The sequence below is a fragment of the Aquila chrysaetos genome, chromosome Z (genome assembly GCF_900496995.4).
Source record: "Aquila chrysaetos chrysaetos chromosome Z, bAquChr1.4, whole genome shotgun sequence".
Taxonomy (NCBI): domain Eukaryota; kingdom Metazoa; phylum Chordata; class Aves; order Accipitriformes; family Accipitridae; genus Aquila; species Aquila chrysaetos.
The window spans coordinates 6328942-6342797 of record NC_044030.1 but is presented as its reverse complement, the minus strand read 5'-3'; the positions used below and the strand labels follow the sequence as shown (position 1 = coordinate 6342797).

The 13856-nt window shown below is 37.8% G+C and overlaps 1 protein-coding gene across 1 annotated transcript in view; it reads right to left on the bottom strand.

The window, feature by feature from the left end:
* The window catches only part of EDIL3 (EGF like repeats and discoidin domains 3), a 260774-nt gene that overhangs the window by 67857 nt on the left and 179061 nt on the right, over positions 1–13856 (bottom strand). The window contains exon 6 of the mRNA XM_030004450.1: positions 8110–8291. Within this exon, the coding sequence (XP_029860310.1) occupies positions 8110–8291 (182 nt within the window). The remainder of the gene's footprint in view (positions 1–8109; positions 8292–13856) is intronic.

The window sequence follows — 13856 nt, the reverse complement described above, 5'->3', positions numbered from 1 at the left end:
ACCAAGATATGGGACACATGGGAGTATCTAGATGATTACACTAAGAAATAGGCTCCCAGTCCTTTTGTTTTCTTGTCTGTTTTGAGCACATAAATTATATCTTTAGCCTGTAAGCTAAACGTATAGACATTGAGGGAGATCTGCAGCCAGCAGACATTGGTATTGATTTCACTGAAGTCAGTGAACTTATGTCAGACTTTGCCTAGTTGAAGATCTCTCCTAATTCCTGCAGTTCAAAGGTCCTACGTGGGATAGTTTTGAGAGAATTCAACTGCAACTTTCATTATTAGTTTCTGTTCTCCCCTGGCAAGGGCTTTCACTTACTGCCACTCATCAATATCCCCCAAGGAAATCCTCCTATGATATTAAGTCAAATTTTGGAGAATTGACAAAAAATGCTGAGCTTTAATAGTTTTTTTCAGCATTTAACTTAGCAGATTAAGTCTTTCTATATGGTTCAAGTCATCTTACATGATGACTCTGAGATTGTATTTCTTAAGGTTTGCTTGGCCACATTATACTAAGCTTAGAGCTATAATAAGTAATATTAAATATTTAATCTATGATGACAGGTATTTTTGGAAGCTGATACTACAACAGTACTCATGAATGAGGAAATGAACTTTGACAAAATGAATGGTTTGACAGATGGTAGTTTGCTTAGAGCTTTTACTAACAGATGTTTGAATGAATGCTCTGCAAGACCTCTGTGTATTTTGGGTTTTATCATTTTATTAGCAAATAGCTATCACCTGGTGTATACTTGCCCTTTGGAAGTTCTTGATGTGCAAACTGCTAATTTTTCTCCTTGCCTTTTTTGGAGAAAAAAAACCCCAACACTTTATTGATTCCTGCCTTGGGATAAGAATAGTGGAACTTAGAAAATATTATAACTACATTTTTTGTGTGTCACAGTAATTATGATTAGGTGTGTGAGATTCACAGACACACAATTAACTATGCCAGTATTAGGGACTGCAAGCCCCCAAAATGTAAGGCTGAGCACTGGAGGTGGGATTGAAACCACAGATAGGAGACACTTGTGTAAAAAAACAAATTGAGCTACAAATAAAAACATACATTCTAACCACCAGAAACATCATTCCAATATATTTACACTTAAAAAGAGAAAAAAGAAAAGCGTTCTCAGTAATCACTAAATAAAGTACCAACATGGCTTCTGGAGTCAAAACTAGAATTTAGATTCTCTCAAACAAGTATCCTAATCACTGTGCTGCACAATTCTTATCTTACCCTGCTGATTTTAAACTATCTTAATTTAAACATCATAACCAAGAACACATCAATACACTATTTAGTCCTCAGAAATATTTTTAGTGAATGCTGTGCATGGGCAATACTTAAGAAAGACCCTCGTGCTTCGTTTTTTCTGGAAGAACATTGCCATCACCCATGTAGCATGCTGACTCTGTGCACGTCCTCTAAAGCAATGGACATTTCCATGCATTTCATGGGACACCCGATGTATTGGTCCCTAATTAATCACTCTGATTTCTGCTGTGGGAACAAGCCTTATAAGAACCACATTTTTGTGACTCTAACTGTACTTAGTTGACCTTAAAATTCTAAATTGCACAGTGGCTTGGGAAAAATTTTACCCTGAATCTGCTGGGGTACATCCCTTTCCATCACGGATCACCTTTTTTATTAAGAGTCTCTACAGGAAGACTATGTACTTAGTTTCAAGAAATGTAATTAAGAAATTTTCTTAAAACTGTGCAAAGTTATTAAAAAAGAAAAAAGTATTACTTAAAACAGATTCACTGAGAAGGTAAAAGGAAATAAACCCAATGTATTTTATTTTGGACTAGAATACTAATATATTCAAATTACCAGTTAGAAGTTGGGCACCTTTTCCATCAAACTGTTGTATCTCTGTCGTGGTTTAACCCCAGCCAGCAACTAAGCACCACACAGCCACTCACTCTCCCCCACCCCATGGGATGGGGGAGAAAATCAGGAAAAAGAAGTAAAACTTGTGGGTTGAGATAAGAATGGTTTAATAGAACAGAAAAGAAGAAACTAATAATGATAATGATAACACTAATAAAATGACAACAGCAATAATGAAAGGATTGGAATGTACAAATGATGCGCAGTGCAATTGCTCACCACCCGCCGACCAGCACCCAGCTAGTCCCCGAGCGGCGATTCCCCGCCCCCACCCCCCAGTTCCTATACTAGACGGGACGTCACACGGTATGGAATACCCTGTTGGCCAGTTTGGGTCAGCTGCCCTGGCTGTGTCCTGTGCCAACTTCTTGTGCCCCTCCAGCTTTCTCGCTGGCTGGGCATGAGAAGCTGAAAAATCCTTGACTTTGGTCTAAACACTACTTAGCAACAACTGAAAACATCAGTGTTATCAACATTCTTCTCATACTGAACTCAAAACATAGCACCGTTCCAGCTACTAGGAAGACAGTTAACTCTATCCCAGCTGAAACCAGGACAATCTCAAAATATGGAGTTTCAGCTGAACTTTAGCATATAGTTTCAGAAAAGCCATTTAAGGAAGAAATTAGAAAAAGGCTAGAATTAGAATACTCTTTTCATATATTCTAAATAAGACTTCTAGTTTTTCCATTTTGAAATCACATTTGTCGTTCAAAAATTGACCCCATAAAAGAATAAAAAAATGAAATAGAGATGGAAAGGGATGAATTATTTGAAGAAGAAAAAACCTCAAACTAAGTATTTTGGATATTTTTCTATGCAATAAAAACTAGGGGGGAAAAAGGCAACTACTCAACCTGAACCAAATTTATTTCCCAGTTTTTGATTCTGCAACCAAACTGAGCAGTCCAGCTGTTTTGTAAAAGAATCCTCCTTCTCACAATAATAAAATTACGTATTTGAATATTTTATTTAAGAACCAATCCGTAGCCACACTGATGTCTCTGGAGAAACGGTTCCTGCTGTTTTAATGAGGGATAACAAAATAGCTTTTTTATTTTTCTATTTAATAACCTACATTTATATACAACAGTCTCCAGCAACAGTTCAGGTGTTCAATCATAGCTCCCACACAGTGGTATGATACACAGTAATTAGTTCATTTTCTTAATATTCTCCACATACAAGGTATGCTCAAATCTGCTCTTGGTGGCTGTGGATTAATACTGACCTTGTAAAAAACAATTTCCATGTCCAAAAGACCACAAAGCACTTAAAAAAGAGGTGGTAGTCTCTTGTACACCATCAAAAGTTTTGCATCATCAGGCAGGGATCCTCTTCACAATCACGCTCAGGAGATGAGCAGAAGTTAAGGGATCTCTTGTTCTCAGATGTGATAGCTCAGTCGTGGTGCGACAGCAGCAACTGCATGGGAACCAGCAGGCACTGATCTCTTCCTCTCCTTGCTTAATTGACTGGCTATAGCCAGGACCAGGAAATCAAATTTACCCCATCCTTTCCTTAATCAAAACTTTCCCTGACCCCTCCTGACTCAAAACATCATCTTTGTGAACTGTACCAGTCTTTGCTGTGTAATGCTTCCTACCAGGCTTCGCTGCATACCCACACTTTTGCTGTCTAGCCTTAAATCTGATACCTTTTACCCTATACCTCTTCCATGCCTTTACCCATCTTCTTACTTTGTTCTAAGACCATGATGTATTTCTGAGGTTAATATTCTTAGGACTCCCTGGCACACTCACCACCCAACCCAGCCCAGCCTGCCCTGCCGATGCAGTGGCAGGAGGCACCAAAGCTCTGCTGTTTGCTCCTTCTCCACTCCAGGCTCCCTGACGTAGGTGGTATGTCTTACTGTTCTTGGGCAAATTTAACATTTAGGAAGGTTCACCTGTTGACCAAGAACCCCTTGCACTGGTATTATTTGTAGAACAAAAAGACCATATCTACTCCAAAAGACTAAAGGAGCAAGACTGTTATCTTATGGGACAGTATTCACCCGCCTTGCTCTGTCATCCCTGAGCATGGTTCCTCAACATGCATCCTTCTTCCAAAGTTACTTGTACATCTTAAATGCATGACTTTTTGGATTTTGATAATGTAGGCCAGTCCTTACACTGCTAGTTATACCGAATTATTCTACCTTGTCTTACAGTGTTCTTCACAACATTTCACTTACTTTGTGCATTTTTGGCATACCCACCATGGCTTAAGTCTTTGTGTATTTACAGGGGTAATAACTGCAGTGATATAAAAAAGGGTAATATTTTATGGAAGCAAAACGGAAACCAGTCATGAATAGGGGAAAAACGAGTTAAGAAATACTAGGTTTGGGTGGTGAAACTGGGAGAGAAGAAGAAATGTAAAGGCATAGGCACGGATCCCTAGGTTAGAAATCACTAGAGAGGAGTAACATTTAGAAGGTCCTGCCAGCAGTTTGTGTTAGAGATTAGCAGTTATTATGACATTGGATAGGGTAGAGAGGTAATAGAAACAACAATCCTGCCCATGGCCATCTCTATTCTGCTCCATACAGCCTTGTAAAAATATGTGTGAATAGAAAAATATAGATATGTGCAAGGAAGGAGTAGAGATGAAGTGAAATCAGAATAAAAAGAAACAGCATATTTTAAAGCCATAAATGTAAAAGGAAAAAAGGGAAAAGAGAAACCAGTGCTCTCTTAAAAAAAAGAGTTTTGACAAAAAAGACTTGTTAATGGAACAGGCAAAGTGACCATTTTGCTTATATCTCAGGAAAAATTAATGAAAAATAGAAGTGTGGGATTTTTTCTTGTTATATTTCAAAACATGAAAAGTTAGTGTCACTAATAAAGTGGTAAACAGTATACAGGTGCTATTTTATCACAGCCAACCTATGAGGAGAAACAGAGGTCGGCAGAACTTTAAAAGGCAGATATGACTTACTCTGACTTTAATTTGCTTTCAAAAACATGGTCACTGACCCTTTAAATCACAAGCCAATTACAAGCATTGTAGTGCCATTACTAATTATGTGCTGACAGTGTAATTTAAAATGGCAATTTCAATTTTCAGTTCATTGGGAGAATGCAGGAAAATGAAATTGCATACTAATTAGTTCATGTGTGTCAGACACCTGAAAGATTAGAGAAAAAAACTCTGCACTCATTACAAGTGAGCTATAAGCAAAGCACTCAAACCTTTCATTTGCCAAGCTGCATATAAATAAAGAAATTAAATGACAAAGAAAATTGATAATGAAGGAACAAGGCAAAAATAGCTACAGGCCTGTACATAATTATACTTTGGGGGACTTTGCCCATTATATACAGCTTCCTTTAGAATTTATCTAGCATTAGAAAGTATAAGAGGGTAACAGGCTACAGCTTCAGGTTCACTGTGCTAAATGTTAATTTACATTTCCTAAAAATGGAGTTTCTGGTCTCCTAACTTTCCAGTTAATCTCTGCCAAACATTCACACCGTTTTTCCAGAGCCATCTTCTGGACCAGCTGCTTTGTCACGCAAACCAACATGGAAAGGTCCCACATACAGACCCCTCACATTAGGATCTGTGAAGAAGCTGGTGACACGATAAAGAAAGGAAAAACTCAGAGTAGGCTGTTGCTAGAGGGAGCATCTCTCCCACAAGACCAGAAGCAAGGTAGCCAGAAACTTAGCAACACAAATCAGAGTGGGCTGACTTTTTGTAACCTTCCACAAATGCTTACGAAGTATCTCCCTGGCCATTACAGAAGCTGTGCAAAAATAAGATGTGGGATTTCTGCTTCTCCTCTCAACAGAAACTGTTCACCCATATAAGGGTCAGGCAGTGTCTGTCTCTTAGAGTGTATTTCATGCTTGAAGAACAAGGCAGTGCTCTGATGTAAAGAACTACTATGCAGTGCATAAAGTGTGAGTCTGTGGAGGTCTGTGTCCTTGCCAAATCAAAACAGGGTTTCTGCAGAACACTAAAAAGCACTTTTTCTCTACAAGTATCATCTCCCTGAAAAAATTTAGATTTTCTGTTCCCAGGTGTTTTAAGGAGAAAAGTCTTCAGAAAAGGGAAAAAAAAATCTTCTCAAGATTTAAACTTCCATTTTTAAATTACAAAGTCTATTTTTATTTTTGCTCTGAACTAAAAAGAAAAATAAAATACTCGGCAAGTTTTGTGAAAATTATAGACCAAAGTATATTTTCAAAGAAAAATGAGAGGAAAAAGAAGGGACTACTAGGTGCTTAGTACACATTAATCATATAACTTAATTAGCTTCTAGAAATACATATACATATCTAGAAATACATATAGAAATTCTTACATACTATGGCTGTCAAAATTACAGAATAACCTGCATGGGATTGGCACCACCTAGATTAGGTCATTAACTCCAAAAAAGAACAAATTGTTGAAACCTGATGCCATGGGCTGAGATTTGTAGACATGTTTTCTTCATTGGTCCAATCTTCCTTCCAGGTAGGAGCAAAGGGAAGACCTCCCCGGGAGCAAAGTCCAAGGCAGACATAACGCTGCTCTGGGTAGAAACCTGCACAGCTGTCTGACAGCTGCCTCCACGGTGGGTGGTGACTTTGCCAAGTACAAATGCAGAAGCAACACAGCATTAGCCATCCCCATCCAGTTCATCTCCTAGTAAAGACATGTCTAGGGGGCCAGTGCTAAATGATTTTGAGTTTTTTCTCCAGCTCATGTAATAAAGCCCACACTCTAAAGCAGCCCAAAAGCTACTGTAACACTGACTTTTTCATTATCCATTAAAGTTACATTAGCTTCCTACTCCTGTGGAAATATTCTGCTCAAGCCCCTTAGTGTTAGTCTTTCCAGTTCTTTGTCAATGTATAAATTTTAGAGACTTCCTAACCCCTCTGGTCTTCATGGAAGAAAACTGACTTAACATACATTGAAGGGCCTTTGTGTTTTCACTCTGCAGTGAATAACAAATAGTAACACCGGCTTCATTTTTCAGAACTGACAAAATCCAGCACTCTCACCACACCAGTTTCAGAAAACTTCATCAAACAGTGCTTTGTGCCTGCTCTCCAAACAAGAAAAATGAACAGGTAGTCCTGTATGCTTTTTCCCCACATATCTGGGAACAGCTCAGAAAAATCATGAATGGTCGTCAGCACAAAAACTTGAATGTGAACAAAAATTATGCCATGTACACAAAGGTAACTTCAAGAAGAGTGTGTCTGACACACCTGAGGGACGTATGGACAGTTCAACTTGGTGCTGGTAGACGAGATGCTCAAGTACCATCTTGTGCTACTCCTGTGGTGGGTTCACTAGGAGGGAAGCACCCTCTTCACATATTGACTACACTGATTAGTGCAAAAGGTTTTCCCATAAGTATATAACATCAACTTTACTAGCTAACAGCTGAAAATGCCAAAGCTTAGCCCAATTCATGTATCATGAAAAGAAAACACCATAAAAATAAAAAGCTACAGCAGTCAGTAGGTAATCACTATCTTCATTAAAATACAGCCACAGGACTTCACATTCACTGCTTCATGACTCTTACTGAAGTCATTTGCTGGGCGCAGAGAAATCCAGTCCACAACGAGGGCACTGCTATTTGAATCATTCTAGCAATATCCTTGAGTGGGAATGAAAAAATGTGTATTTTCAGCCCCACGGATGTAGCTGAACTAACAGCTATTTCAACCTTAATTAAAACAGCTCTCGTTGCTTCCAGTATGATGCACACAATGCTTAACCTGTGTGCCCAGAGCAGCTCAGCAGAGAGGACAGACTATTCCTGCAGGCTCTGGTACAGCCAAAACAACATTAAAGCACTCTAGAATGATGCCCAAGGAAGGCTGCATGTGTCAAAGTATCTCTACCAAGAGATATTGCTGGGAAATGCTACTAAGGACCTAACGAGCAAGTGTAACATATGTGGAAAGCAGCTTCCTTGAAAAAAGTCTTTATAAATTTGCTTCCATCGTTTAAAGCCACAATGGAACATGTGCACACGTTTTTTAAATAAAAGGATTTGTGTATTTGTAAAGTCAAGATTATTATTATTTCACAACTAAATAGTCCCTTTTAGTCTAGGCTACATTTCTGACAGTGAATAAGAATCTAGCTCTTAATTTACCACTTGTCTTCATCAGTTTCTTAAGTGACTCTGGCAATTGCATCAAGGAGATTTTTTTCCTCCTCAGCTCCATCTGTTACCTGAATCCATGGCCATCTGTCATTTTCTGCAGCAGTCCAAGCATTCACAAGACCCTTCTTATTAAGTCGTGCATAGTATGGATACCATTTCTGGAGTCCAAAAAGAGCTCGATGAGTAGAAGATGCAGTAATTTGTTGGTTTGACACAATTCCTCCTTCTATCCCTAGTGGGCCAGAGCATCCTGCAAATGGAAACAAAAAAGAAAGGAATGCAACTGAAATGATCAACTCCTCTGAGTCCCAAGTGGCTATAATTACAAATAGAATACAAATAGATTCCAAAATGCCATGTCAAATACATTATTAAAAGAGATTTAAAGCACTTGAGTAGCATCTTTTTGTAGAAATGAAAAAAAAAAAAGTACAAAAATATTGCTTGCAAATAACTATTCCCATTGCAAAATTAATGAAATAGATTAAGCTTTCAATTTCTTTTAGTTTTTTCTATCTGAAGAGTTGTGAGTTTGGGTTTTATGGATACAATGAAAGAAAATTATCCTTAGATTCAAATACTGAAATAATTACTAAAAGCAAATTTAAAATTCTGTAATTACTGCAAAATTCCATATTGCTGCTCTTGCCATAGAGGTTAGCATTTAGCCAATACGCTACAAATTGTATTGCGGCTATCTTCAGAAATATGAAACTAGACACATGGTATTGTTCAGTTACATTAAAAACAGTTACAGGTCTTATACATTTAATCAGCAAGCCACAAAGTAGGTATTTAACTGTAATGTTCATGTGTTCATAATTTTATGTGTGGTATTCATCATTATTTTATCCACGTGAAAGACTTGTAGACATAATCTTTTTTAAAGTCAAGACATTTCTGCATATATTCTTTTCTGAAGCCACTCTATTTGGGTACAGAAGAACATTCAGTTATTGTGAGCAAGCCAAACAGAGAAAATTTTCAAAATTCATTATATACAAGTGATTAGCAGTCTACCTACTTAATATTAAATACCTCCAAACACTTTTACGTGTAAATGAGTTTTTTTTTCTCAACTCAATTCTGATGCAAAGTATAAAGAGAAGCTAATTGCAGGAACTACTGTAGCAGCCAATCTTGCTCAGTTGCCCAAAAGACCTTCTGCTTTGTGGGTCAACTGCACTTCAGCAATTTTGAACACAACAGGACAAATGTTTACTTACACTTTAGGTTTTCTCAGAAGCCTGGCAGTGTTTCACCTCAAGCAGTACCCAAGAATGAACTCTGAAATGGTACTGCTATGAATTCCTTACACCACATGGGCAGGAAGTCAGAAATAATTTAATTCCTCATTAATTTAAAGGTACAGAGAAGAAAAACTGACCAGTGCAATTTGCTCCTCTTGGCAGAAGCTGAGGCAGGGAGACAGTGCTGGGAGTCACTGGCAATACAATCCCCAGGTATTGTGTGCCACTGATAATGGAGACAACTATAAACTAAACTGCAGTTTTAAGTTGATTATGGAGAAAGACCCATGGACAAGCACGTGCTTGCACACTGAAAAGATAAACCCAAATCCCCACACAGGTGGGGTTCTGAATATGTTCCTTCTTAAATGCAAAAATTGGCTTAATTCCAGGATATGCTTAAATGAAATCCTGGCCTCACTGAAATTAATGACTGACTTGCACCATACGGTGATCTCATCCACATTTTTAACAGTCCACAAAGCTCGGCTAGAATCTAAAGTCCTAGCGCTACTTTTCTGTGTCATGTATCACCCAACAATAAAGGTGGTGCATTCAGCACTTGACTAATAACTCTGTTCAGGCTGCACAAAATACAACAAAATGCAGCTCTCTCCTGCTGCTGTGCCAGGTGTGTAGTAGTGCCAGAAAAAAAACAATTCTTTGTCACCAGCATAGACAGGCACAATATAGGATGTATTAAAAAAACCTACATATGTTGGAAAAGTGTCATTTTTTTCATTGTGTTATCAAGTGTTATTTAAAAATCGAAAGACCTAGTCAAATCTTAGCTCTATTTCTGAAATCTTTTCATGTAATCAGAATAAACTCCTTTGGTGTACAAACTGCCATATCTGCTTGCAAGCCAGAGGTCAACTACTCCACCTTTCTAAGAAAATTGCATATTTTCAAAAGTTCCTTAAATTTACTTACTAAAATATCTCTGTCATTTCATAATGGAAAAGAAAGTGCACACAGGTGCATCTATATGTATGTGTAGCTTACAAACACACACATACATACAGGACTGATTCCAGCTTACCGTGAAATTAACCACTCCTAACAGCTGGTATCTTAAATTGATAACTATTTTAAAATAGAGATGTGAAGAAAACAGAAGAGAGGTTTCCAAGAGAGCCTAAAAAGGAGGCATGGAGGCATGGCAGGTGTTTTAATACAGATGTAGAGCATGCAGCTGTATTCTGTCTCCTTGTGGTAAGAAGCACAGGGATGAGGACCCTGCCAGTCTTGCTGGCATTATTCTTTGACCTAACGGGAAAAATGCATGCATGAGGACAGGGCCCCAGCATGTATCAGGGCCAGTTTTGAGTGGGGTCCAGAATAAGGGCTTTAGCAGATAATTTTCAAAAGAAGAACACGTATTTGATGCCAAGACCCTTGATCTCCTATAGACATCCCAGCTTTGGCAGACTTGGAAGAGATGTGGATGTCCATTTTTCTTGCCTATCAGCCTCTGTTTAAAGTGCAGAAATTTGTGGAAAGTTGATTTGAAGGCACGTTAGTTCTTGTGCTTGAGATGCATTAAATGGTGTTTGAAATATGTGTGAATTCCTTACAAGAGAAAGGTGAATTTTCCTTTCTAAATCGAAGGCAGTTAAATTACCAAGTGCAGCACTTGATGGCACTTTGTCAGTTATGACTATATATGGTCAGAAGTGTTTACCTTCCTTAGCTTTAGGAGGATTATTCCTGAAATCCAAAGCAAATCTCTACCTTCAGAGAATAAGTACTTCATTGTATGAGCTTCTTATTTTAATTGCAGTTCCAGTCTTGGTTTGTCATGTTTGTCAGCTTTTCAATGTGAGTTAAACACAAAATTTACCACTCCTAAAAACTAAAACTACTACATCAGAGACACTTTCTACTTCGGTGTTCAGTTCAGGCATAACAACATGAGATGTGTGGGAAATATGAGACTGGATAATAATTTCTAAACAATATTAGCCTTACAATGTAATATATATGTACACACCACTAAGATATGTCTTTAGAGGACCATCTTTTTTCACCACCCTGAAGGACATCAGATCATTCTCATGAGGTGGGAAGCTTGGATTAAGCTAAAACTTAATCCTGCTCAAGACCTGCTTGCAGGTCCAAACCACAAAAATTGCAATGCAATCCTACTCTGACCATAGGAGTGCTGATGAATTGAGCAATTTCCTAGGCACAGGCTTGGCAGATGGGCCTGGAGGAAGCCCCCCCAAGACTATCTCATCCTGAGATGTAAGATACCTCCACATGCGTCATGAGGGGGGTTTTTTGAGTAGTCTTACCTTGAACTTGACCACATTGAATTTAACCTCCTGTCTCATAGCCAAGTCAATCTGTATTTCAAGATATTTTTAAAACTCCTCAGTCCATTTTAATAATGTGAAGTACATTTCTTAAATTATCAGAACATTTTGCTGTCTTTCTTATTTATTGAACAGCCAGGACTTCAGCAGAAGTTTTGCTAGGACTCTGTGAGTAAGCTCCTTCCACTGTTAAAACTGCCCACTTATCCACCCTTTAGGTCTTTAATCAGGCATTATTCTACAAGAAAACCTTTCAATTTACTTTCTTATATCAGTTAAAAGGAAATAGTTGAACACATTTTTGGATAGTCAAATACCACACAGCAAATGGACTTCCCTTAGCCATATGCTCATTAATTTCTTCCAAATAATCCAATAGATTTGTGAGTCATGCTTTCTCCTTACAAAAGCTCTAATGGGGCTATCACACTTTAAATTCCCAAGAAATTTACTTTGCCCAAAAACTCTTAGCTGAATAACCTACTTCTGGTTCCATCAAACATGTTATATCAGTAAAGGACTGGTTACAAACTAGCTTCTGCTTAAGATATTCAATTTGAGACACAAACAATACTCTCCTTCAAGTTAAGATAACAATTATTTCTTTTAGTGCTTAAGGGCTGTGATATGCCATTGACTACTAACAATGAAGAAAACAAGCAAATACAGCTTTTGGAGATTGTTTGTCTTTTAAATAAAACTGAGATACATATTTTGCAGAACAAGTACAAGCTGTATTATATTTTGCTGTTACACATCTGCTTCTATTAAATCCACAGTTCATTTAACAAAAATCATGACAGCCTAGGAAACTGCATTCTCCAAGGGAGTAATAATATCACTACAGTGACTGTACAATTCAGTCTGGTCAACGTCAGTCATTAAATAAAAAAACATTTTTATTAGTTAATGCTGACACACTGGGGTATGACAATCAGCTTGATGCAAGAAAGTAAAAAAAACAAAAAGGCAACTAAAAAGCTGCTTGACAGGTTCATGATACAGATTCAGAAGGAAGATTTTGTTATCTGGAGCTATTATTTTAGTGTCATTAAATAGCAAAATACTAACTCAAGCAATATTGTTTTTAATCCTACAGTGACAATTGGTATGCACTAAATAAAACCCTATTGATGCTTCTCTTGTTCTCATCAAATAGAAATGTATGTCCAGAATGCAGCATTTTCCATGAAGATGACAGAATGCAAAGGTGTAGCAATAAGCTACACCTGTGAATGGATCCAGTGAAGGATGGGAAAAGTCAACAACACAGGAAAAGTGAAGGATTCATTTATATCTTTTCAGTTCTCCTAAGAATCCTCACCAACTCATGTGAAGATGGCATGGTTATGAAACTGCCTTGAAGGCTTCTTTTACAATCTCAAACTTAACTAGATCTGAAACGTTATGTACCATTTTGCACCACAAAGCCAATGATCATTAGTCCAGATTTCACTTGTAGACAGTGTATGGGGATCAAATAGCTCCCCAGACAAAACATGAGTTCTGCATTTCCACCCTTATCTCTTACAACAATAAATCCCTCCAGCTGAACAAAAATATTTGTGCAAAAGGAAATAGAAGATGACAGCTTACTGTGTTTTACATTGATATCTCTTCAGAGGTAAATTAGAATCGGGAAATATGTCACTGATTTCCCCTCTAATAAGGGAAGGACAAACCATTTTAAGATAAAGAATTACTACAGTAGGAGATAATAAACCGAAAGCACTGGGTAAACATGTTACTTGAGTATATTTAATTTGGACTTCTACATTTATGTCAGTCCACAAATTAAGCAAAACCTCCAAATGGTTTAAAAATTGCTTGAAAATGTGTGGATTATGCCTCTGTGAACAAGAAAAAGATTTCTCATTAGTGACGATGAAACATGCCTGACTTTGCAGCATGAATATATAGCTTTCATTGCCTCTGTTGGTTTGTGTATAGCTAACGTCATCAAAACAAACAGATGCAAAATTGAAGGCATGCAGAAAACAAATCTGCTTTAGACATCTGCAATCCTGTCTTTCTCCAAGCACCTCATTTTCAGGAGTGAGATTACTCTGGCTGTGTTTAGCATAGCATGGTAATTGTGCTGAACATAAACCCTGACAATGGGATTACAGATGACCTCTGGTATTGCAGTAATTAATGCTGCTCCCCACCATGCAATCTAGGCTTCAGCCTCCTATTTCTTCTTCTTGTTCCTCCTGCCACCCACACATCCCTGCCCAGTTTGTTCTG